This window comes from Pan troglodytes, chromosome 13 (genome assembly GCF_028858775.2).
Source record: "Pan troglodytes isolate AG18354 chromosome 13, NHGRI_mPanTro3-v2.0_pri, whole genome shotgun sequence".
In the NCBI taxonomy this organism is placed as follows: domain Eukaryota; kingdom Metazoa; phylum Chordata; class Mammalia; order Primates; family Hominidae; genus Pan; species Pan troglodytes.
The window spans coordinates 116642149-116668660 of record NC_072411.2 but is presented as its reverse complement, the minus strand read 5'-3'; the positions used below and the strand labels follow the sequence as shown (position 1 = coordinate 116668660).

At 33.8% G+C, this 26512-nt stretch overlaps 2 protein-coding genes across 6 annotated transcripts in view; both read right to left on the bottom strand.

The window, feature by feature from the left end:
- Nucleotides 1-2301, bottom strand: part of VWC2L (von Willebrand factor C domain containing 2 like) — a 167721-nt gene extending 165420 nt beyond the window's left edge. The window contains exon 1 of the mRNA XM_526017.9: nucleotides 1569-2301. The gene's annotated coding sequence lies outside the window, so the exon portion shown is untranslated. The remainder of the gene's footprint in view (nucleotides 1-1568) is intronic.
- Nucleotides 2302-2859: 558 nt separating this feature from the next.
- SPAG16 (sperm associated antigen 16) overlaps nucleotides 2860-26512 on the bottom strand; it is a 1140172-nt gene continuing 1116519 nt past the window's right edge. For all 5 annotated transcript variants that reach the window (XM_001148592.5, XM_054679316.2, XM_009444219.5 and 2 more), the window contains one exon: nucleotides 2860-3220. In XM_001148592.5, coding sequence (XP_001148592.1) covers nucleotides 3045-3220 — 176 coding nt within the window. In that variant the 3' untranslated portion in view covers nucleotides 2860-3044. The remainder of the gene's footprint in view (nucleotides 3221-26512) is intronic.

Below are 26512 nucleotides of genomic sequence, written 5' to 3'. Positions count from 1 at the left end.
GAAGCTCCTAGTGGGCAGGAAAGATCTATCTATAAATTTATTTCACAGTAACTTGAATCTAGTATATATGTAATATTATTTAAATTAAAATTTTCAATATAATATAAATACAATTTATGAGATCTTGAAAACATAACTCTTGAAATGTCAAAAATATTTACATGTACACAATCTGCACAAAGATGCCAGCATAAAATTCTTTGTGGAAGTTGCTTAAAACCGTAATTAAGTGTTAACCATTCATAGAAAATATGCCTTATTAATTTTGTGACACTGACTCTTGTAAACTCCACTTAGTATTGGTGCTTGATGTGAAGGGTTGGGAGTGGGCTCTTATTTAAATATTTAGAATAACTAAATCACACAGAGGCTCTGGGGAGACTGTGACTTTAGGGAGTAATAAATAAGAAAAAGTATTGTCAAATAGCTCATTTTTTTATTTAAATGCTATTGGCTTCATGCCAATAACACTAAGATGGTATACAGGACATTTTCAGGTCAGCTATAAATGTTATACATTGGTTTATTTTCAGATTATATTAAGAGCAATGATAAACCATCTCTTTTCAGTCTAACATATACAGACAATAACTTAAAATAAGATAAAGATGACATTAGGAAACTTCATAAACTATTATATTTGCATTTTAAGGTAGATATGCAAGTTCTAGTAATAGTAAAATGGAAGGTAGTATGCCCTCTTTCCGGAGAAAGCTGATATTAGAATTCCTCTGATATCCTCTGATATTAGAATTCCCTTTGGGTAGGTCATAAAGCCGATGATTTCTTATAAAATATGTCAAAAATAATGAGTCATGACAGAACAAGAAAATGCAAACCTATAATTCTACTTGAGAATCTGGAAGCTCCCTTTGACAAAGCATTTTTTTCTCTCAAATTACTACAGAGATAACAAACATAACAGAAGCTTCTGAAAAAGCATAAATATAATTTACTAATTAAAGCAAGCATTTATACATCACATATTTAGAAAGTTTATCTTGGAGGAAAAGAAAGCTACTGTGCTTCCTTATAATATTCCAGCAATATCTGTCAATGCATGCAAGATAAGCCATATAAAATACACATATGATTCTGCTTCAAAGGGACATAGGCAGAAAATGATCTCTTTGTAAGCCACAGGTAGGCATTAATGTGTTAGGTTATGGTAAATGTAAACTTAGAGGTAAAAATAGGAATGTAATATCTACTTTATATAAACATTAAATATGTTTTTATTATATGAAATATATCTTAAAATCTGCATGGTAAAAAAGAAGATTTTATTTTCAATATAACAAAGTTCTTAGGCTTTTTTTTTTTTAAAAAGCCTTCATAATTGAGCTGCCCTAGTACAATTTAAGATGCTATTTAAGAGAAGAAACATGGGATAAATCAAATGTAATGTTTATCTGAAGATTTTTAAAAAGAAAGCAAACACTGCTAAACTGAGGATCACTTCCCAGCTTAACTTTCCCCCCCTCCCCATATTGCTACAGATGATTTAAAATGACTGCATCTATTTCTTTGAGAAAACAAACATAATTCATGTCATAAGATACACTTACCTAATCACTCTGGAGGTTAATGGTGGTGGTAGGGGTCACAGCCCAAAATGAACTAAAAGGTCAGGTATGTTTTAAGAAAGCAGTTCCTCTTTAATTACCCAAAGAATACATTTTTTAGGCATGAATTAAAGGCAATCCATTCTCTCTACCTCCCATTTCAAAACACAGTAAAGAAGCAGTCTCCCGCCCTTCCAGAAAGAAACACAGCAGACACATATAAGAAATTTGCTTTGGACCTGTCTTCAGAATTCAAAGCAAGAAGCAATGCTGGTCCTGTAGAAATCCAGACCCCAGTAGCAGAATCATGTTGAACTTATTTTTAGCATTTTCTTAGATCCTTCTATGAAATTTCCCGGCTGATTACGCCTCCTCCACACATGAGTTCACTTACACAGTGTTTGCTACGGCAGTAGAGGTGATTTGGCTAGGCTCTGAGGATCACAAACAGCAACAGCATGCTGTAGCTTAAAGCCCACTCCGCTGGCAATACCATCACCATCGTCCACAGTATGTTGCTTGAATCCCCTCTTACACACCGGAAAATACTAACTGTGGATGTGAAGGAAAGGAGCAACTTTAGCTGGGTTTCTGCATCAGTAAGAGCAGTTTGCAGATTGCTGATTTGGAGCTCATTCTGCCGGCAGCCGGGAATTCCTCAGCACCACGGACAGCGCCAACAACTGGCTTCTGAGCCCAGCTCTGTCGAAATCCCAGAGCTGCTTTAGACGAGGCTAGAGTGCTCTCCAAGCAGTCGCACTTTATACAGCGGATGCGTGCATTAGGAGGGGTAAAGACATTCTACGTGCGAGATACTTATTTGCATTGAAATTACAATTAATTTATTTTTTTTCTATAAAATTGTATACCTAACGCGTTCTTGGATGGGCTGCAGAGATGAAAGTTCCGGAAGAGGCTTGCATTTAGATTTAAGCCATCTGCAGTCCCCCAATTATTATTAATAGATAAAGTATAATCATTGTCAAACAATCTGTGAAAACGTATGCTCGTCGATTCTATTTGACCCTTTGGTGGCAGAAAGACTTCCCTGGTGCTGCATGATTAAACTTCAGGTCTTCCTGAAGCTTGGATCTGATTTTTTTTTTTTTTTTTTTTAAGTAGCCAGGTTTTCCTGCAGTTTGTTCTCTAACATTAAAGATCAATCTCCTGTAATTCATCTAGTCTGTCATTAGGCGTCATTGTAAAGCTGTTTCTTTCAAAACCCCTAGCAAAGATGCCGTGTCTCTAAATTCTTATCAAAATGAGAGAGAAAAAAGACCCTGACACAAATGGGTGAGCATAAAGTTATTTTTTATTAGTAACAGTATGAGCACTAAAATATATGTCCAAAGCATGTTTTAAAGCAGACTGTAAATGTTACCTGCTGGCACATTTAACCAGTTATTTGATGGTTTGGGACTACAGGAGGCATTTTCAAGCCTTAAAGGGAATGCCCTCTGCAGCGGGATGTGCTGACGGTCAAGACCACGTTCGAACTGTGCCGTCAGAGCCTCCAGAAAAGAGAATCTCCCCGTCGTGAGAAAACACAACCGTGTGTGCCTCGTTTTCGTGGCCCATCAATTTGTGAATCTCCCCAGATTTAAGATCTAGCAAATGGATAACACCATTGCCACTTGCCTGAGCTAAAACTCGACCTGAGGGAGACAGAGAGGAGAGAGAGAGAGAATGAATCAAAGTTTTATTTCGAGTGTTCACAGTTTATAAGCAATGAAGCATTCTATTTTTTTCACTTATCATTCTGTGTTAGGGGTCAGTTATTAAATATGCAGTAGCTCCTGTAGGTATAAGAAATAAGTTGAGTCAAAATTAAGACACATCAATAATTAGGTTATAAAATTTTCTAATTGGGACATAGAGCCTAATGGTCTACCTCCTTTATACGCAGATTTCATCAAACGTCCTACTATTCTTTTATATTTGTGATTAATAAAGCATTTTGAGGAGATGAGATTGAAAGCAACTATGAAAGGCAACTTTCTTTTTCAAATAAATTATATGTTAGAAAGTTTTAAAAGGCATAGCTTTCAAAATTTATGGAAAACATTTGTATTCTTCTTTAAACTTATTTATAATAATTATGTTAATCATTACTTACAACTCAATATACATTCCTGCTTTAAAAATTGTGATACTCATGAACTCAACAAATATTTTTTTGAAGCTGAAGTGGAAATAAATACTTCCATTTCAAAATGACTTGGGAGTTTTTACTCTAGCTTAGAATTCAAATTTTGATAAGTTGAATTTTTTTTACATAAGATGGCTAAATACAGCACAGGGTATTTGCATAATTTTTGTATCATATATTTTTTAGTGGCTCATTTCCTCAAAGTGAAAACTAATCAGGGATCCAATTTTAATTAATATTTTTATTAAGGAAGTCCAGTAACAAACTATCATGGGACTTGGAGTTAAGTAAAACAATAGGATATGTTTACATAAGCTCAGTACTTAGTGTAAATAAGTATGACATTAGTACTATCCATGGGATTATTTAATCATACTTAGAAGGCATATTATTGTTTCAGTAATAACATTTAAAATTTATTAAACTCTTTTAATGTGATAGATACTATATTTAGTGCTTGATATGGATAATTCTGTATGATCCTTATATTTAGTGCTTGATATGGATAATTCCGTATGATCCTTACAGTAATCTAATGATAAAGAAAATAGCATTAACTATTTAATATTTTAAATAGTTAGTACTAATAGTAGTAACTAATATTTTAAATAGTACTAATAGTATTAACTATTTAATATATTAGTTAGTATTAATAGTATTAACTATTTAATATTTTAAATAGTACTATTTATCTGTATTTTAAATAGTTAGTACTATTTAAAAATGCTTAAATATCTGTTATGTAAAAAATGCCTCCTCCATGTAGGTGAAGAAATAGAGGCTTGGAAAGGCGAAGTAACTTGCTCACAATGACACCCTAGGTATAGAAGGAGCTAGCATTTAATCAGAGCACTTCGAATCCAGAGCCTGGGCTTTCAGCCATTGCTTTCCACAGCCAGCATAGCATTGTTATCAATGATGCCTTCTTGACAGATTTTAGGTAAGTGATATATTGTGAAAATAGCACTGGTCCATTTTATAATAAGAATTATAGAATTATATCACCATAAAAGCTATAGTGAAATATTTAATCACAAATTTTACCCCCAAACATCATGAATACCTCTAAAACAGAGAAAAGTTATAAAAGTAAAGCTAACCATGATAAATACAGCCTATTTGCAAACCTTTATAACTACTGGGCTTCTTCATCTAGAACAAAACCTGACACAGCAAAGATCCTTAGGATGGATTAGAGTGTCCAAAGCAGCAGATGTGAATATTTATTATAAACCATTTTCTACTAAGTCTTTGCTGACAGAGGCATTACATATGGATTTCACTTCCAACCTCACTCTATAGGCAATTGCTGTTTGTGACTTTCCCAAATAACTTTTTTTCTTGTAGTCTTTATACAACAGCTGAAAAGGGGGGTAAACACTGATTTCTATTTGTGAAACCAAACAAAATGAAACAGAACCAAGTCCATAAAGAAAAAGAAAAATATTTAGCTTTAAATCATTATTCACATCTCTAAAAATAATAATTGGAAATATTTATGAAGGCTCTGGTAATTTCTGAAAGTTTGTTCAATAAAATACAGAAAATGATATTGGAAACTCATATTAATTCAATTCAACAGCACCATGCCTCAGGTGTTCCAAAAATTTGTTTTTTCAAGAACAGATTTTGGTCAGCAAATTTATTATGAGGTTTTTCAAGTTTACCTGAATTCATTTTCAGAAGATTGCAAGACTGAGTACGTATCGTAACTAATTCCTAAAATGAATATAAGTTTATAATCATGTTCAACTTCATTTAAAGTATATTGGATTATTACACGGCACATAATGTGTGACTTAAAAATTAGTTTTGCTGGGAACAGGGATGCTAACCTCTTTCTAAGTTAGAAAATGTTCAAAATTACTTACCAGGGTATGTCAATTGCTACATTAGTACTTTAGTATCCAATTGGTTTGAGAGAGAAGAGGTACTCTCAGAAACAGAATAAAAAATGCCATAGTCTCATTACTGGTAGCATCTCCACAAAGTGGAGCATTTATAGAGAAAGTGTTTATGCAGAAGTGCATGGGTATCTTTTTAAATCTCCTGGTGATTGGCAATGAAAAACAAACCACACTGCAAATCACTTGTCATCTGAATGTCAGGGTCTTAATGATAAATTTAGGGAGAATAAAAGATTTAACTATATCAGAACTTGGTCAATGGAATGAAAATATGGTAGAAATACAATTTTAAATAGCGTCATGAGAACTTATGTGAAACCTGAACTAATAATGTTCATGTTGAAGTAAATATGTCTCTTTAAAAAATATGAAATTAAATAATTTATTTTTACTTTAAATCTTTTATTAAAATATTAAAAGCAAAATATTGTCTTGTAACATGTAATTTCTGAACAGATTATTAAATTGTTATTTAGCTTAGTATTTTAACAAGAATAATTATAACAATTTATGAATACACACATTCCATAAAAATCACATGAATTAAATTTGTGATTAAAAACAGAGTAGTTTACCAATAGGTTAAAAATAAAAATGGTCAAAATTGATTTATAAAGGTATTTTAAAATATAGATAAATGTTTAAACATCTGTTATGTAAAAAATGCCTTGCTTTTTTTCTTTTGTTAACATTCAAGTTATAAGGATGTCATACTTTTCACAGAATGGGAAGAAAATAAACAGTCTAGGGAGAAGATTGATTTAATTTTGTAACTGCTATTTTTTATACAAATAACTCAGTATATATCAACACTGAGTGATTATGACTCCTTCATATGTCTTAAAAAATATAATCAATACTTATTTTTATCTGCCAAGACTTCAGAATATTTTCATGTTTAGTAAATCAATACCTTTTCTGTTGACCAATAGGATTCAATGAGGAGCATATGTTGCTGTCCATTTTACTCTATTGGATGAATTTGCCAACTCCTTTTGGCTTTGAAGACAAGAATTAAATTTCTCCTAACCTCAAAGTATTGCTCTGCTATTAAATGATTCAATCTAATTTTATAAATTAGAGGGTCTTTCAAAGTTAGTTCCAAATAAATTTATAACTTTCTTAATACAATATAGTTCCTTTATATGCTGTATTTATTTTAATAAATAGTTTCACTAATATCTTAGGCATAACAGTTTCAATTGAATTTGTTATAAAAACTTGAATATTTGAATATACTTACTAATTTAAGCATTATTAACAATAGAATCCCTTGAAGAAGTTTATAGAATGAGTTAATCCATACAAATTGAGTGGTAAAATTTTATCTGGGTGTAAAAATCACTTTATATAAACTAGCATAGTTTGGAAACTCTTACTCTCATGCTAATAAAATGTGTAATATTGACACTTTTTCTAGCTACAATTTTTAAAACTTTTCAATCAGTTTTCATTAATTTTTATTAAATTTTAAATTAATTTTAGAAACACGTGTGAGAAGTCAATTTGATTTTGACAGTGTACACCTAGAATAACCAGGAGTTACCTTAAACCTTTCAATACTTACTTTCCTTCTCATGTAGACAAGTTCTCCTTAAGGTTGAGATGCATGCTGCTTATTATTGCAATTTTTTTTTATAATCATGGAACTTGACTTATCAGTACTTAATATGTGCTTGTTGCTTGAAGATTCATAGTGTGTTACAAGTAGGAGCACAAAAACCTTTATGACATTTTTAAATAGAAAGGGTTTGAGCCCATTTCTTTGTCATCCAGGTTTACTGGAATGAGTTGATGGTAGCCCTCATTTATTGAATGTCTAGAGCTTTCTTTTTTACATCACATGTTTTTCACTCAACCCTGTGATGTAGCTATTCTTTCCTCCTAGAAAATGAAGAAGGAGACTCACAGAAGGTTGAATTGGGATTTACTTTATTTATTTATTTTTTTTTGGGATGGAGTTTCACTCTTGTTGCCCAGGCTTGAGTGCAGTGGCGCAATCTCAGCTCACTGCAACCTCCGCCTCCCGGGTTTAAGTGATTCTCCTGCCTCAGCCTCCGGAGTAGCTGGGATTATAGATGCCTGCCACCACGGCCAGCTAATTTTTTGTATTTTTAGTAGAGATGGGGCTTCACCATGTTGGCCCTGCTGGTCTTGAACTCCTGACCTCAGGTAATCCACCCATCTTGGCCTCCCAAAGTGTTGGGATTACAGGCATGAGCCACTGTGCCCAGCCTTGATTTGGGATTTGAATGGAAAACTTTATTACTCAAAAAGTCTTGCTTCATTTACTGGCTTTAGAATTTCTTTCATAAATTAAGATTTAGGGCCAACTGGGTTTATGCCTGTAATCCCAATGCTTTGAGAGGCCAAGGCAGGAGGATCACTTGAGGCCAAAAGTTTGAGAGCAGCTTGGACAACATAGTGAGACTCCATCTCTACAAAAAATTTGGAAGAAAATTAGCCAGGTATGGTGGCATGCATCTGTAGTCCTAGCTACTGTGGAGGCTAAGGCAAGAGGATTGCTGGAGTCCAGGAGTTCAAGGCTGCAGTGAGCTATTCCCACCGTTACACTCCATTCTGGGTGGTAGCGCAAGCCCCTGTCTCTAAAATAATAATAACAAAAAATAAGCCAAAAAGACTCAGATAAGTGTCACACTTTGGGGCCTCTTTATGAATATCACTGAATTCTCTAGTTGCATAAGTTCTTAACTTTAATGCTCATGTTAATCTCATAATTGTTTTATTTAATGTTGATTCTACTACTTTGTGAAACTCTGAAACTAAAATACTCATGTTCTTGCAAAAGTCACTATATATATCCATTAATCTCTAAATACATACATTCTAATGCATATATAATATGTACTAAAAATTGTACCCGATAACTAAAAACACTCATTTTACATCCCTTCCCATATCTCCAGCCAAATTATCTCCCTGGTTCTACCATTTCTATTATGAATACTAATTATATTTTCTTCTAGACTCCAAACTGTAATAAAATTCATTTCTGACTTTGCCTCCCTCTCCACCTTCAATCCAAGTCCTAGCCATTCTTTCTTTTTTTAAACAAATTTTCTATAATCCAACCCAGCCATTTATTAATATTAATATAATTTTCCAACTGTTATGTCCACAATATTAGTTAAAATCCTTTTTTTAAAGACACTAGGACCACTGAAATGATTCTCAAAATGATCTTTTCATTTTCATATTTTTACTTTTAAATCTACCTATATTAATTCCTGAGGCATTTCTTCAGTAATGTTATCCTCATCCTAAAATACCACAAATATAAACAGAACAATGAAAGCAGTAGCAGCAGCAACAACAACAAAGAGGCCCTTTTCATCTCTGACGTTCTCAGGTTTTGTTTTGTTTTAGATCCAACCATCTTATGTTACAAATAAAACAGCTGAGCTGAAGTGACTTGGCCAAGGTAGGAAAATGCACGTGTGGCAGTTGCAGAATATGGCTGAAATCAGATCTTTGGCACCTAAATCGGTGCTCTTTTTTACTATTTCTTTCAGACACTGAATAATGTCCAAGTATCTTAGCATGGCTTTTAAGATCTCTACACTCTGATACAAATCTGCATTTGCTAACTCAAGTACACTCTTACATGAACTCTGTGCTCTCCATCAAACAATTTGCCCTCATTTCTTGAATGTATTTTTCACTTCCCTACCTTTGGATTGTTTCTTCTGTAATTCCCTATAGTGGAATATTTTTCCTAGCTGTCTCCATGGTCCCTAACCATTACTTCCTAACAAAAATCAACCTACCTATTAAATCCTAGTTCAAAATGATTTTCTTCACCAAGTTGGTACAAGGGATTCCTAGTACAAGATCTGCCTTTTCTGAGCACTTACTGCATTTCATTCATACCATTCATGTGATAATAAGATGTCAAAAATTCTAGTTAACTATATATTTGTCTTACATTCTTAACTTCGTAATTACTCAGGAACAGGGGCCATGCCATATATTTTTCCATTCCCCCAGCAGAGCAAGGAAGATATAATCAATATCAGTGGATAATAGTAGCAGCTTTCACACTACCATTTGTAGTACATATTATTTGCCAAGCACTGTTCTAAGTCCTTTACTTGCATTATCTCATTTTATTCTTCAATAACCCTAAGGGTAGGTTATACCTGTAATATCCATTATAGCAGCTATGACACACATGTAGCTATTGAGCATGTGAAATGTGGTTAGTACAAATTGGAATGTGCTGTAATTGTAAAATGCTCACCAGGTTTCAAATGAAGAAAGAATGTAAAATAGGCTATTACTCATTTTCATATTGATTACTTGTTGATATGATACCGTTTTGGGTACATTTAATAGATTTTAACATATATTTTATATGTATATAATTAATAAGTATAAATATATATCTCATATATAAATATAAATATATAAATATATCAATTTTACCCATTCTTTAAAAATGTGTCCACTAGAAAATTTAAAATTATCAACATACTATTATCATAGTATATCACATATCACATATTTTTATTAGAAAATACTAGCATATACTCTGCTTTACAGAGGAGGGAAATGAAGTTTAGAAAGAAAAGCAACTTCTCCAAGGCCACACAGCTTGTAAGTGATGGCATCCGGATTTGAGGTCTATATGACTCCAAGGCTCATGCTGTTATCTTTTATGATATGTCTAGATGAGTTTTTCTTTTTTTTTTTGGATTGGCTCCATGTCATCCCTTCCACTTTGATTCAGCTGCCCTTACTAAAACACAACACGACGGAGAGATGTATCTATCAAAATCTCTCTTGAGTGTGCCACTCCAGTTTCCAGTGTGAATCTATGCTCATCTCTAGGAATATATTTAAATTAATTTTTACATAAGTAAAAGAAATATTTAAAAAATTTTATATTCATGGTCGCCCTAGTGGCATCTATTGATTCCAAGAATCTGATTGTACAACTAGTTTCCTGGGAATAAGTGACAAACTCAGGAAGGCTGCCCTATTCTTTTAGAGCTTCTGGAGACCATCCAATGTACCCAGTGCCTTAGTGGGCAGAAAAAACACTTCCACATCCTTAGGTAAGTATTTTATATTAAGATGTTATTTAAAAATTGTCATTTAATTTTTGATACAGGGGAAACAAACCAGATTATATTTTCTTTCCAATGCTTATGCTTTCTATGTTGGCAAACATCCCCTTAGCCTCACCCAAATAATATTTTTGAATACAGTGAATATATTTTATCCAGTTCTTTACACTAATTGTTCCTGAAAAAAAAACAGTTCTTGTTTTGCTGAAAGATCTCAACTTAATTTAAGAATTAAGAAAAGACAAAATTAATTGGATAGATTGGTAAAGTAAAATCATCTAAGGTAGAGAGAGGTATTGGACCTCGGTTGTCAATATGAAAATTCCTATTCCCTGAAATTCCAAGGAAAAACCACTGAGAGGCATGAAACTTGTTAATAAATCCAAGTTTGAAGAAGATACTGGTTGAGGCACACTTACTGTGGTGGTGTATTAACTGGCCAAATGATGTCATTTTGTAATGGAGCACCCTACGTTAGTTATGAAATTTATTAAATAATGTTGACAGAAATATTTGATTTTTTGTTAGAGGAATAATTCACAACACTAGTTAATATATCAAGAGTTAAGAGTTGTGTTTCCTTGGGGGACTCTTTAATTGATCAAATACAATTTCCCCAGTGAGCCACCAGTTATCAGGTACTGTTAGTTAAGGTAACTGTGGATATATAAGTTGGTTGGGTTAATTAAATACAGTCATTTTTAATGAGAATTATTAAATGTTATATCTATCAAAACTTTAAATTTCTTTATGTTCAGAAAATTCAGAATATCTATTTTTCTTATTACTCTGTGTCTAAACACGTAACACATACACTAGCAAAAAGGTTACAAAATTCACTTATAGGTTTGAACATGTTACATTTTCTAGCGATATTATGAGTCAGCAATTGGCTAAAACTATGCATTTTTCTATTATTTATATAGTCAGTAATAGTGTCATTCTGGATTAGAGGAATGTGTCTGCATGAATGGAGCTTTGTTATAAGAAATAGAAGCAAACTCAAACCTTTTAAGCTTATTATAAATAATAAAAATGTGAATGAAATACATCATTACGTTTCTCATTACAATAACTTCAGTAATTTCTCATGATTATTCATTCTTTGATTAAATTTTGAGCAATAGGTTTCTCCAAAGAAACAAAATACTCATTTTATATTTTATTCAAATGAATCTCATACACAGATCATAAGAAATTTATCACAAATATACAAGAATAGAGACAAAAATCATTGTGTGCCATATATGAAATAACATAACAGGGAAGAGAAACTTTGATGAATAAGGAAATGATTTTTATACACATCAGAACAGATTTGAAGCAATTCTCTAAATCAATATAGATAGGCAGAAATGCTTCTGAACATTTATTACCTGTGGAGAGTGTTATTGATTAATTTTATTGATTTTTTGAATGCACGTGGAGAGGCATCTGCTGTTTCTTTAAAAGATGCCTCAAAATGAAAAGTATCAAGAAACTACTTAAGTTTTGAGGATTTGCATTAATGGCTCAACCAGGGTCATTACTCAGAATTTCAAAAACACCACAGAAAGGAGATATGAAATGTGATTTAGTTTATTTTGTACCTTACTGCTGATCAATGCATTTCAGAAAAAAATATTGCTTGCGAATTTAACTTGCCTAAGTGCTAGTAACAATTTAAAAACTTTTCCAGCATTTTTTACTATGTATATTAATGCTAAAGGGTCCTAACTTTTCTTTTGTGAGCAAAGATTAGTTGATGTCATAGTGTAAAACATAGAGTATAAAACAAATGCATTTTAAATTTATCTTGGTAGAAGTTCATATCACAAAAATGGTAACAGAGAAGGAAGGGAAGGCTTCAGTATCTTCAGAGCTCTAGTCAACAGATTTGTTTACCTTACTTAGAAAACATAAAATATTGAATGGACATCAAACACATGGAAGTTGAGGATAATCTACCATTATGTGAACTTGATATGGAATGTGACTTATTAAGCAAGTGAATTTTATTGCACAGAGTCTGTTTTAGAAGTTTGCCAAAAATGGTTTTAAACAAATATAAGTTGCTCCTCTGTATCTATGGGGGTGTTGGTTCCAGGTCCTTCCCAACCCACAGATACCAAACTCTTCAGATGCTCAAGTCCCTTCTATAAAATGGCAGTTTTTGCATATAACCTATGCATATCCTCCTGTGTACTTTAAATCATTTCTGGATTACTTATAATACCTAATACAATATAAATGCTACATAAATAGTTGTTATATTTTTATATTATTTTTGTTATACTTTTTTTTGAATATTTTCAATCTGTGATTGGTTGAATCTGTAATTGCAAAATCTGCAGCTACATGGGGCCAACTGTAATCTTTTTCTGTCTTTAACATGAAATCCATGTCTTTCTTAGGAAGGCAGTTCTTTGATTCTCCAGAAATTCCTAAACTATAGCATGTGAATATATCAAAAAAATTAAGTCTACCTTGCTAGGAACAGAACTTTTGGCCTATGTGCAGTTTTAAAAATATTTCCCCCCTATTAGGAGAGCATGAATGATGATCTTGAACCAGGTGCTTTCCTACATGGGCTACCTTCTGAATATTACAGAAATCCCTTGTGAAATGCACCTAAAGTCCTAAAAATGTTCTAATTAATTATTGAATCTGTTTAAAATATCAACAGCCACCTGCTTTCATTAAGAAATCCTTGTAGACCTGTTTCCTAACTTGGTCTCCGCCTATGCAGCTGACCAGTGTTGGAATAATATTTATTCAGGGACCCCATACATCTGGAGCTTTGCAAACATTTCAGAAAAGCTTTTGCTGATGACAGAGGAAATGCAAGTTCCAGTTCAGTTCTGAGGATTTGATAAGCCATCACAAAACATAATTCATAGCAAATCATAGACTATGATATATTCTTCTTTGTTGTTTAGAAATAGGCAAAGGAACCAAGGGCTTATATTTAATATTCAAAATTTAATTAAGAAATTAATCATTTTTGTCTTATTGTAAAGTAATAAAACCACCCTTAGTATTGCTCAGATTTTACTACTGAAACCATAACTACATTTTAAGACTCTAAAAGTCAGAGTTATAATATTTTGGGATTTTTTTCTCTTAATGTACATTGGTGTCAGAACTAACTTCATTATAAAGGAATCCTCTTTCTTGAATGTGGAGGTTTGTCTGTGGGGAAAGCCACTGTCAGATTCTGTTAGTTAATGTTCAGGTGGTGAATTGTTAATAATTACATCCTAATTTTAGAACTTCATCCTTTCCTACTTCAGGGCAACATTGTTAGGTAAAAGAGGCTAAGTGATAAATCAGCATCACTACACCATTAATAGTTATAGTAAAAAAAAAAGATATGCAAATATGTGATAAAGGAATTATAATTGAGATGGATACCCTCCTCACAAGAGCAAAAGAATGGCTGCAATATCAAATGTGAAGGTCTTGTATGAACTGGGAATGGCTAAATTAATTAGTTTAAGTGTAGTATGCAGTATAATCAGATGATTAAAAAATATTAAACTCTCTGAAATCATAGATTAGCTCTGAATTTTATATATGTCACTATTTATTACCTTAGTAAGCCCCACAGGCATAATACCTAATGGAGGTTTCCTTTTAAATAATTTGAAGTGCTTGATAATAAAAGATAGAACCACTAGCTTACAATTATTATCTCACTTTTTCCCAAATATTTCACATCTGTTGTATTATGGAATCCTTACAATCAAATGCAAAGGCAACATTATTATTTTCATTTTACAGAGAAAGATATTGAATTATAGAGACATGAAAGACCTCCATTAAGATAACAGAGTTAGGATTTGAACAAGGATGCCAACCAAGTATGTCTATAAAATTTCCTCTATCCTGCAGCCTGAGGGGAAACAAAAGTAGTTATGCCAGAAAGTTAAGCTAATTTGGCTGCTATATGAACTGCTAAATAAAGTTATATTAACTAATAATTCTGTGAAGGCATCTTTATGGAAATTTCAGCTAACATTCTATAATATTACATTCCGATGACCTGGCTTTTATCTCATAGAAAATTTAAAGCAACATGTGATTAGTTTGTTCTTTATTCAGCCTCTCTCCATCATACTTTCTCACTGTTAACCTCTTCATTTGCTAGCCCACTTGGATCAAATGGGCTTTTGCTGAAAGCTAGTAGTCAATTTGAGATTAAGGGCACTGATGAGTACTTGGAGTTAAAGTAATGAGGCACGCATGATTTAGCTATATACAGGAGGCATAAAAATGGCAAAGTTGGAAGTACAATTATTAGAAAATATGGAGTGTGACTTGTCTGAATAAATGGAATATTAGGGTATTTTCAGTTGCAAGTGAAGGAAAGTCAACTCAATGTGGCAAAGCGAAAATTTTTTTTAAAGTTTAACAAATATATTTATCACACAGAAATACAAATAAACTGACTCCAATAATGGCTGGATCAAGAGGTTGGAATGATGTTATTAGGATGCCTTCTTTCATTGTCTCTATATTCTGATTCCAGCAGTGTAAATCCATACTGAGGCAGACTCTATCCACTTGGTAGTCTGGGTTCAGGCTCATGGCCTACCAAATTCAAATTCCATGGAAAGAGTACCTCTATTGCCTAGCAGTCTCATAAGGGGTAAAAATTTTCCCTTATTGGTTAGCTTGGATCATGTGGCTGGCAGGCGGAAGGGTGTGATTTACTAATTCACCAGGCCAGGATTAAGTGCTGACCAGAACAAGTGAGAGTGCATATGGAGAACTACCCAAATGAAGAACAAGATGCTGTCATTTTAGGAGGAATGACACTAGGCATTAAAAAAAAATCTACTTCAGATAGTCATTCCAGATGTGCAATTCAGAGCCAATTTTTGCATTAGAGAAGAAAACACAGAAATAATAAGCCACATTGTAGGCCTTCAAAACTGTGCTTTACCTTCTATTGTCTTTAATTTGACTATCTATCTATCCTCTTGCCTCCTAAAAGACTCTTATGCAAATAAATTGCATCTAGTTTTATCAATAAATCAGCTCAAGTATTTTGTTAAATAGACTGCCATTGTTTGGGGTCCCTTGATCTACAGTGAGGCTATTAAATGCAAAAACTCCCAAGGATAAACTGCAGGGAAGGTAGGGGTAAAGTGGGAATTATAGTTGCAAAGGAATAGAAAAATTTGAACACCGATAAGACAAGCAATCTGCATTAGAAAATTTAAAAATATGGCCGGGCGCGGGGGCTCACGCCTGTAATCCCAGCACTTTGGGAGGCCGAGGCGGGCAGATCACGAGGTCCGGAGATTGAGACCATCCTGGCCAACGTGGCAAAACCCCGTCTCTACTAAAAATACAAAAATTAGCTGGGCATGGTGGCGCATGCCTGTATGTAGTCCCAGCTACTTGGGAGGCTGAGGCAGGAGAATCGCTTGAATCCAGGAGGCGGAGGTTGCAGTGAGCCGAGATTGCACCACTGCATTCCAGCCTGGCGACAGAGCGAGACTCCATCTCAAAAAAAAAAAAAAAAAAAGAAAATCAAAAAATTTATATAAATTCAAGCTTTTTTGCATTAACTAGATACTATGATTATTAATATCTCAGTGGCATTCATACACTAGAGTATCTTGCCAAAATAAACAATTACAGCAAGCTGCACTGGATTTTATTATATTAAACAGAATAAAATTTTTATAAACTCTAAAATTAGAAACACACAGTATAGTTTTTATACTTTCCTAGTAAATCCCAGTATTTTTAGGAAAAAAGCTAAAGAAAAGTGCTTTTTTTAAGGGCTATTTATCAAAGATGATACATTTTATGTTTCAGTGGTAACTTTGCACATGTTCAAAAGATCTTGATGTAGATCTATAAAAAGTTCTGAATACTAAATATTTCAGTTATTTCTAAAGAAATCATTTTTTAAAATAATATATAAGAACATAAACAACCAAATAGATAAAAATTATTTTGTGGAATCATTTTGAGAAACCATACTATTTTGCTGTTGTCAATATTTAAATTTAAAAATATATTCTTTGGGAATTCAGAATCTTAAGAACAAAACACATGAACATGTAAGAAGAAGGGATCAATGAAACAAAACTGACAAAATATTAACAGTTGTCAAACCTGGGTAGTGGATAAATGGGGCTTATTAGATTATTTTCTTCACTTTTATGTATGCTTGGAAAATAAAAACAATAAAACATTAAAAAATATTAATTACAGATCACCATTATTACCATGTAGTCATTTCTTATACATAGAACTCAAAATTTTGAATTATCAGAGAAGTACAAAGTATTCTAAAACTAGGTATATATACAATGTGTCTAAGCACTTTTAGCAACTGCAGAGCAAAATAGTGAGTGATAAATGAAGATATTAAATATAATCATTAAAAAAACAAACTGGAGGACTTTATTAAAATAAACAACAAAAAGCCAAGCCACAGCCTGGTACAAAATATTTGCAAAAGACATACCTCATAAAGGACTATTATCCAAATTATACAAAGAACTCTTAAAACTCAAGAATAAGAAAACAACCTAATTAAAAAATGGGCCAACATTGTGGAAAGCAGTGTGATGAGTCGCAGAAGAACTTGAAGCAGAATTACTATTCAACCCAGCAATCCCATTATTGGGTATATACCCAAAAGAATATTAATCACTCTACCATAAAGACACATGCACACGTATGTTCATTGCGGCACTATTCACAATAGCAAAGACATAGAGTCAACATAAATCCCATCAACTGAAGACTGGTTAAAGAAAAATTGGTACATATATACCATGGAACACTATGCAGCCATAACAAAGAATAAGGTTATGTCTTTGCAGCAACATGGATGGAGCTGGAGGCCATTATCTTAAGCAAACTAACACAGGAACAGAAAACCAAATACTGCATGTTCTCACTTATAAGTGAGAGCTAAATGATAAGAACACAAGGACACAAAAAGGAAAAAAAATAGACACCAGGGCCTACTTGAGGGTGGAGGGTGGGAGGAGGAAGAGGATCAGAAAAAAATACCTATCGGGTACTAGGCTTATTACCTGGGTGATGAACTATTTTGTACACCAAACCCCTGTCACATGCAGTTTACCTATATCACAAATCTGCACATTGAAACTAAAATAAAACTTACCATAAAAATATTTAAAAATGGGTCAAATACCTTAAACAACCTTACCAAAGAAGATAGACAGATGGTGAATAAGCATATGAAAAGAGGCTTAACATCATATGTCATCAGGGAAATGCAAATTAAAACAGCAGTAAGGTACCACATACACCAGAACATTGATAACACCAAATGCTGGTGAGAATGTGGAGCAACAGGAACATTCATTCCTTGCTGGTGAGGATGCAAAATGTTACAGCTACTTTGGAAGATGGTTTGGCAGTTTACTTACAAAAGTAAACATACTCTTGCCAATTATTTCACAATTGTGTTCCTTTGTATTTACCCAAAGCGGTGGAAACTTATGTCCACATAAAAACTTGTACAAGAATGTTTATAGAAGCTTCATTCATAATTGTCAAAAGTTGAAAGCAACCAAGATGTCCTTCAGTAAGTGAATTAATAAAGCGTGGTACATCCAGACAATGGAATATTCTTCAGTGATAAAAAGAAATGAGCTAACAAGCCATGAAAAGGCATGGAGGAAACATAAATGCATACTACTAAGTGAAAGAAGCCAATCGGCCAACGCTACATACTGTCTGATTTTTACTATGTGACATGTTGGATAAGGCAAAACTGTGGAGATAATAAAAAGATCTGTGGCTGCCAGGAGTTGTGGGGAGGTAGGGATGAATAGGCAGAGCACAGAGGATTTTTAGGCCAGTGAAACTATTCTGCGATACCATAGTATCATGATGGACACACGTCATTATACATTTGTCCAAATCCACACCAAAAGTGAACTATTTTGAAGGATAATGATGTGTCATTTAGGTTCATCAGGTGTAACACATGTGCCACTCTGGCAGGGGATTTTGATAATCAAGGAGGCTGTGCATGTGTGGGGATAGGGGATATATGGGAAATCTCTGTACTTTCAATTTTTCTATGAAACTAAAACTGATCTAAAAAGACAAAGTAAAAATAAAAGTTTGAAACCAATATGAGTTTAATAGCTAATTTTCAGTTGGAATTAAAGGTAAAATATCTCTCACTTAGGATGATATTATCCTAAGTGCTCAAAGTAGGTGCTTTAAAATGTATTTTTAAAGTTTTTTTACTCAAGTACATAATCAGAATCAGCAAAATAGTGTCTTCTCTCAATTGTGAACCCTCTAGATGATTTTAAGTAAATGAAATAACTCAGATTTGTACACTGGTATAGGGAGTAGCTATTTCCTCAAAAAAAAAAAGTAACTAGCTATGCTGATATTTAAAAATAAAGCTCAAATTATTAGATTTCTAAAATCATCACTGTATAGCTCTTACTTGACTTAGAAAGAGAGAGAAAAAGCCACACAGAAAAAAGAGGCACAGAGAGAGAAATAGAGACAGAAAGAGACAGAGACAAAGAGAGATGCCTATTTAGATGAGGACTGTAAAATGGAAACTAAATTAATACAAAGATTTTCATTAAGCAACACTATCCATCACAACCCAAAAGCAGCTTGAAAACACAGAATAAATTTCCTGGCCCATATTCTGTGTATTGGCCAATGGTAGTGCCCAAATACACCAGATAATTGCTCCACCATCTGCTTCACATTGATTACATAGTTGTGGTGGTACATTTCCTATGACTGGAGAAAGATTCCATTTTAAAAAATAGACATTATTTGAGCTTTCTAAATTAGGAGTCTCTTCAAAATAGCACAATATTCACCCTTCAAAACATTTTTTAGAGCAAATCTAAAGCTTTGATGTGTTTCTTTTTCTAGAAATTAATACCTTCATTATTTCTCACGTATAACAGTTTTCTGTTTTGTTTTTCCAATTTCACATTATGAGTGTTGTAAAGCATTGGGGGTCTAAAATATCCTTTGTTCCAATCAAATGCAAAAGAGATATAGGATCATGTTTAATTTTGCACAGATGACACACACATTTTGACTTAAATGATCTTGATATGTATAACAATTTATTTTCATTAATTATATTTTATATAATTATATTTTAGTTTAATTATTTTGCTATTTTGGGAAAATATTCATAAAAATTTTTTAGACCTGAAAATACTAATTTCCATTGAGTACATACTTAAATAAATATCTTGCCTTTTATGTTTATTATTCAGTGGACTAGTCTAACATTAAAAAATACATATTAAACTCAATTCAGGGCATCATTGAACAAAACTTCCCTACCTGGTGATAGATGGGACATGGCAAGACAAAGCCAAATTTTGTATATTTCCTTCAGGGGCTGATAGCCAAAGAGCAGAGCATAAACTATTGTAACATTCAACCAAAACAAAGATAAGTTACCCACTATAAACTGTCTGAGATTCACGAAAATATGTTTAATCTAATTTCAAGAAAAGAGATTAGATGACTGCTTTCATACAAGATATTTGTGCTTCAATTTTAACTTTTGTTGAAAAAATATATGACATGGTTTAAGCAATCAAGTTCTATAGAACTATAGTGAAAAATAACTTCTGCCTTAAACCCTTCCACCACGAAGTTTCATTCCCAGCAATACCTACTTTAAATTATTTTAGCTGCTTGGATAATGATGAATTCCACTAGTATTTCTTAATACATCAATTTCAAACATTTTCTATCGACTTCCTATTAAGAGAGAATATTAGACTCTTATGTAATTCTACCCAGTTATCATCTCTCCATTCTTTCAACTAATTTAGAACACAATTCTAGGTTCAGTGTTAACAAATTAGTAGCTATATTATTGTAAATATGCATACACATTGCTATGGAAGTATTTCTCTTAGGCGTTTGGGTCCCTGCTTCTCCCACTCTGTTAAGTCAGTGACCACTCCATGATCTTTTTTGTTTTTTTTCCTTTGTAGGTTGGTTTTCTATCTACCTGTCACTAATTACTCCTAAACTCTTCTTCAGAATTATAAAACTTCTTTCAATACTATTCTTCCCCAGGTCAAATGCATCAAATTCATTTTGATGATTTTGATGAATTTAAGATTATTTCTTAAAGACTCTACCTCCCAAACAAGGGCTTGCTGTCATGGGAAAAGATCACCTTCTGGGGGTTCTTGAGGAAGGGTGAGTACAGGGATAAGATTCTGAGGCTCAGCACCGTGGTTCTTGCTTGTAATCCCAGCCTTTGGGAGGCTGAGGCGGGTGGATCACTTGAGGTCAGGAGTTCGAGACCAGCCTGGCCAACATGGTGAGACTCAGTCTCTAATAAAAATACAAAAATTAGCCAGGTGTGGTGGCTGGTGCCTGTAGTCCCAGCTACTCTAGAGGCCGAGGTAGGAGGATTGCTTGAGGCAGAGGTTGTAGTGAGCCGAGAGCCTGCCACTGCACTCCAGCCTGGGTGATGGGAGTGAAACCCTATCTCAAAAAAAGAAAAAAAAAATTCTGAGACTGAGTGGCAAGCTGACATTTTTAATTTGTGACCCTCAAATGTTAGTATCTGTAGGCATTTTCTTTGGGTTCTATTCAATTTCTTCAGCAATGAATCTTGTGGTTTGCTCACTGGTGACCTGTGTGCCAGGAACTGGATAAGGGGAAAGATGGAGAGAATTCTCTTGGTCCAAATCTCTGCGTTGTGTTCATATTTTGTGCCTTGTATCCCTGAGTCCAGGGCCCCTTTTTATTTAAATTTTCTGAAGGACAAACCTCCTTTCTCTTGATAAATGTGGTTCAAATAGAACTAGTTGCCTGGTTGAGCAGGGTTGGAGAGAAGATCTAGGGGCTTAGAATGCTCTTTATACGATGTGTCAGATCCAAGCTTCATTCTTAAATTCTTTATAGCTGGTGACATCAATTCCAGAATGGCTAGGGAGCTCAGTGGTGGAAATTAGCTCATTTATGTGGAAGTCTTCTTTAGGCATGTGAGTCCCTACTTCTCCCACTCTGTTAAGTCAGTTACTGCTCCATGATCTGTTTTCCACTGACATTTCTTTCCCTCTGTTGTATCCTCTGTGTTTCCTTTGTCCTTGTGTGTTTATACCCATTTCCTTCTTTACTATTATTAAAGCTTTGGCATTTAATTGACCATATTTAACCTATTCTTCAATGTGATATTTTCATTTTGGTGGATAAAATGTAGTGCCAATTTTCCCATTTATATTTCATTCAATAAATTAGGTAATCTAAGTTTTAGGAATATAGTTTAAAATTTATTTCATCAGATCAGAAGAAATACATTTAATGAAATTTTGAATGAAAAAGATGAAGCAAAAATATTTTTATTTTTCCTTCTTTGACCTTCATTTTCCTTAAGTGTTTTACACATATTAACCAATTTACTGCTCAAAATCATTCTAATGATTATCCCAATTTTACAGAAGAGGAAATTGAAGCTACAAAGCTTAGGGAAGTTGCCTTGTATCATATAAAACTAGTAAGTAGTAGGGTCAAGATTCATACCCAATATGTTTGGGTTCAGTGTCTCTGCTCAAATCCATATGCAAACAGCCTGTCAACAGTCAGGTCATGATTTTGTGATCTCTGGTGTAGTAATAGTGTCCTCCACTGTCCTTAAGATCTTCTAAGAACCATCACATCTGAAGTCACAAATACCTAATCCTCTTGCCCACCCAGCTGCCTCTTCACAACCTTAGCAATATTTCTTGGTTTTACTCTGCACTTGTTTCAAGACTCCTTTCTCATGAAAATCTTCTTGTTTCTGCCTATCAATTTTGTACATGGCCTTGTCTCTTTTGCCAAGCCTTCTATAGACTGGCAGCTCAATTTCAGATCATCTCTGTGACACTGATCTTGCTCTCCATTGGAACTATGCTTCTAGTAACTTTCCCCTTGGCTCTACATATTCCATCAAGTTGGACTTTAGCACCATGACCCACACTTGCCCCTAGAACTCACGCTGTGCTCCCCTGCCTCTCCCACTCCATTGGGAGTGTCGGGGGGTGGAAAGGGGATGAATGCTCCACTATGGTTCTAATTGGATGATATTAGATTTAAACTGCCCATTCAGTTTATATCTTTTAGTCATATTTAATTCAGCATTTGGGTTATGACTGTTTTTAACCAGTTTGTGCTCAAAGTGAGCCTGAGATAAAGTGGGAGCTGAGTGGTGTAGAAGAATAGTCAATTGTTTGGCCATCCAGGAAGCCAAGTTTAATTTAATTTTAGCCTTGAGAGAATTTGAAATCATTATAATTACATGGATATTAAAGCCCATGAGTGAAAAGGACTTTTTAAAAAAAAAAAAAAAAGCATACCCATTCATTTAGCATCAATTCACAACTGGCAGTTCACCCTCCCAAATGCTCTACCACTGAGCATGCATACAGAGTTAGAGTAAAACATTTCTGGAGGAGTTCAAATACCTAGGAAGGAGGCCATTACTGGAGGTGTAATATTGAAACTGTAAATAACTTGAATACTAGAGAAATGCAAGAAATACAAAATGTGTATATATTTTTGGAGAGAAAAATTGTATTGTTTCATACATTTTATTTGTGGTACAGAATAACTGGACAATTGGCTTAAGATAATTACAAGGTATCCTACACATAGTGTCGGGCTTCAGTACAAACGTTGGTTAATAACCATTCCTGAGCTTGGGCTCCAAGGTTAATTTGAAGTGCACTCCAACAAAAAATAGGCAATCATTTCACAGTCACTTCAACGTTTTACATAGGTTCTGCCTCGGTCCAGACTAATGCCCTAACTGAAGAATGTCAATGATATGATGGAATGAGGTATCTTGAAAAACAGATGAGGCAATATAACTGGCAGTTTAGTCATCTATCCTTGCAAATGACTAAAAGGTATTTTTGTAATATTTAGCAAAAATGGATTCAAAAAATTGGCATTGGGATTTTCAGTGGAAAATGAAAGCAAGGACTCTTCCTTTAACATAAGCAAGTTACTGTCAATAGTGGCATCTCTATTAAGCTTGTTCTCTTACTTAAACACTCCTATTACTGTCATCTCTCAAATTTGTCATACCCACTGCCCTGGCAGTACAAACATTCTACAGTAAAATCTGTCAAAGAGGCCAGTTGATTTCCTACATCTTCTGACACATGCTGCTCTTTAAATATCTGCCTGTCAGAACACCTAAGAGAAAGGTATCTGCTTTCATGCTTGGAGCTGAGGCTAGAACTACCATCATACATTGCAATCATTAGCCCTGTATTGCTATGAAATTCTGCCTTTTGGAACCATAGAGTCTCCTGCTGGAAAATACTGTTGGCACAACTCTATCACACACGTTAGATTGCACAAATTTTGGTAGAACTAGTTATTTTGAAAAACATTTTTTTTCCTAGTGTGAATTTGCTTTAATTTCTTTTTGTGATAAGTTGTTTTGAAATACATATTGGATTTTTCTCTGCCACAATCAACTGGTTCCCGCATGGATGTCTTGAGATATATTTTTGGCTTGACTTGTCTTGATTGTATTTTATTCTTGTGGGTTACATATGCCTTTGTATTCATTTTATGTTTGTCTTATCTATAGAGAAATGTTTCTCTTGATTTCAAAACATGATTGATTTAAGTGATTTCAGGGTGATACAGTGGGTGTCTTTTATTCACCAGAGATGGTTTTCCTGGCACCCCATTGGTAGGTCACTGAGCTTTTACGTTCTCACTTCTTATCTGATTGTCTTGTGGCTTGTGTTTATGTGAGGCCTGGGGAACAGTCTATTAATACAGGCAATGTTCTCAGAAAAGAAAGTGGCTAATTTTGTATCAAATATAGCAGAATTTCAGAAACCAATATATGTGGTATATTCATATAGTAACTTTGGGAAGATATGGACTTATTCCAAAGACATCCAAAAAATTCCTTTTTTGGAATTCTTTCACATGCACATGCTTTTGTTCCCCACCCAGTAAAGTTTATTTTGGGATTGAAATTTAAAAGTAGTGCATTATTGCTGTAATAATGAAAATAAAGATGTCTAAAAAATGATCAGACACACGCGTGGATGCACATACACACTCCTACTTTATCTTACCCTCTGACTTAATTCTGTCTTGATGAAGGTGATTTTAATAATTTGGTTCTGCATTATTCCAGAGTTTTCATTTGCCCATAAAACATATACATAACATAAAGTGGTTTAATTATTTTCAGGAGGATGTAAAGATCATATATATTCTTTAACTTTTCCTCTTCCCTTTAACAATACATAACAGACACAGGCAGGTATACCATGACATTAATGAACCATGCACTTTAGGGCCCCTCACTTGTATAGGCCCTTCCAAGGCCTTAGGAGGGAGAGGACCTAGCAATTTTCTATTAATAATTTTTTTTTCTTAAATAGGGACCCTGCTATTTTATGTGCCAGGCTCTACCAAACCTGTATCTATTTGTGAGCTTGTTATTTGTTAATAAAATATAAAATATAAAAATATTTGTTAATATTTTTCCAGGTCAGTAGATCTGGAATATGTGCATTCTTTTTGTTCTAGCATTTCCAAAAATGTGAATCTCTCCAACAGGAAAAATGTATCAAATACATTAAAAAATATGTACTAGGATAATTTTAGCATTTTACGATTAAAATATATATTAAAAATATAGCAATAGTAGGTATTTTCTTCATCACTTGGAGAGAAATGTAAAACTTATGGTATAACCACATGATATGGTTTGGCTGTGTCCCCACCCAAATCTCATCTTGAATTGTAGTTCTCATAATCCACACGTGTTGTGGGAGAGACCAGGTGAAGATCACTGAATCATGAGGGTGGCTCCCCCATCCTGTTCTCCTGACAGTGAGTTAGTTCTCATGAGAGCCGATGTTTTATAAGGGGCTTCCCCCTTCACTGGGCACTCATTCTCCTTTCTGCTGCCCTGTGAAGAAGGATGTGTATGCTTCCCCTTCTACCATGATTGTAAGTTTCCTGAGGCCTCCCCAGCCATGCTGAACTGTGAGTCAGTTAAACCTCTTTCCTTCATAAATTACCCAGTCTCTGGTGTGTCTTTATTAGCAGCGTGAGGATGGACATATACCACACTTTTGAATATTTCTAAGGGTAGATTTTATTTTTTGAAAGCACCAAAAGGTATTTAGAATGTGGTGGAAAGTAAAAGTCCAATTGGAATAATATCACCTTTGGTTAAAAATTAGAATGTGACTATAAATCATAAAATTATCTTATTTGGTCAGTTCTTTCCCTCAACAGGTATATACTGAGATGCTGCTCTGTTTCAGGTTCCTGATGGATCAAACATCGCCCTATTTTTAAAAGTGGAAATAACATATATATGATAATTCTACTTTAATATAGAGTATTAGATAGCAGAAATTCAATGAATATTTGTTAAAAGAATAAAAAATAAATCAATAGAATGCCTTACCAATATTATATATATGGCATCTTAAGACCACAAAAGAGGGAGAGACATTAAATGGCTAAGGTGTCAGACGATGCTTACTTCACAGAGGAGATGACCTTTGAGCTAAATCTTAAAATATAAAAGGAAGTTGAAGGGAAAAAGACTGAACAGAAAACAATCTGGGTAGAAGGAAGTAGTAAAAATGCTCCAGGTAAAAAGATAATGTGTCAAGAAATTTGACTTGGAGAAGTTAAATTAATTGGGTTTGGAGTGCACGGTACCTGTATATGACTGTTAGAAGCTGAGATGGAAAAGTTACACAACTGTCAAAAGCAAAGTAGTTCTCCCTATTTCATAGTTGTTGTTTTTTTCTCTTT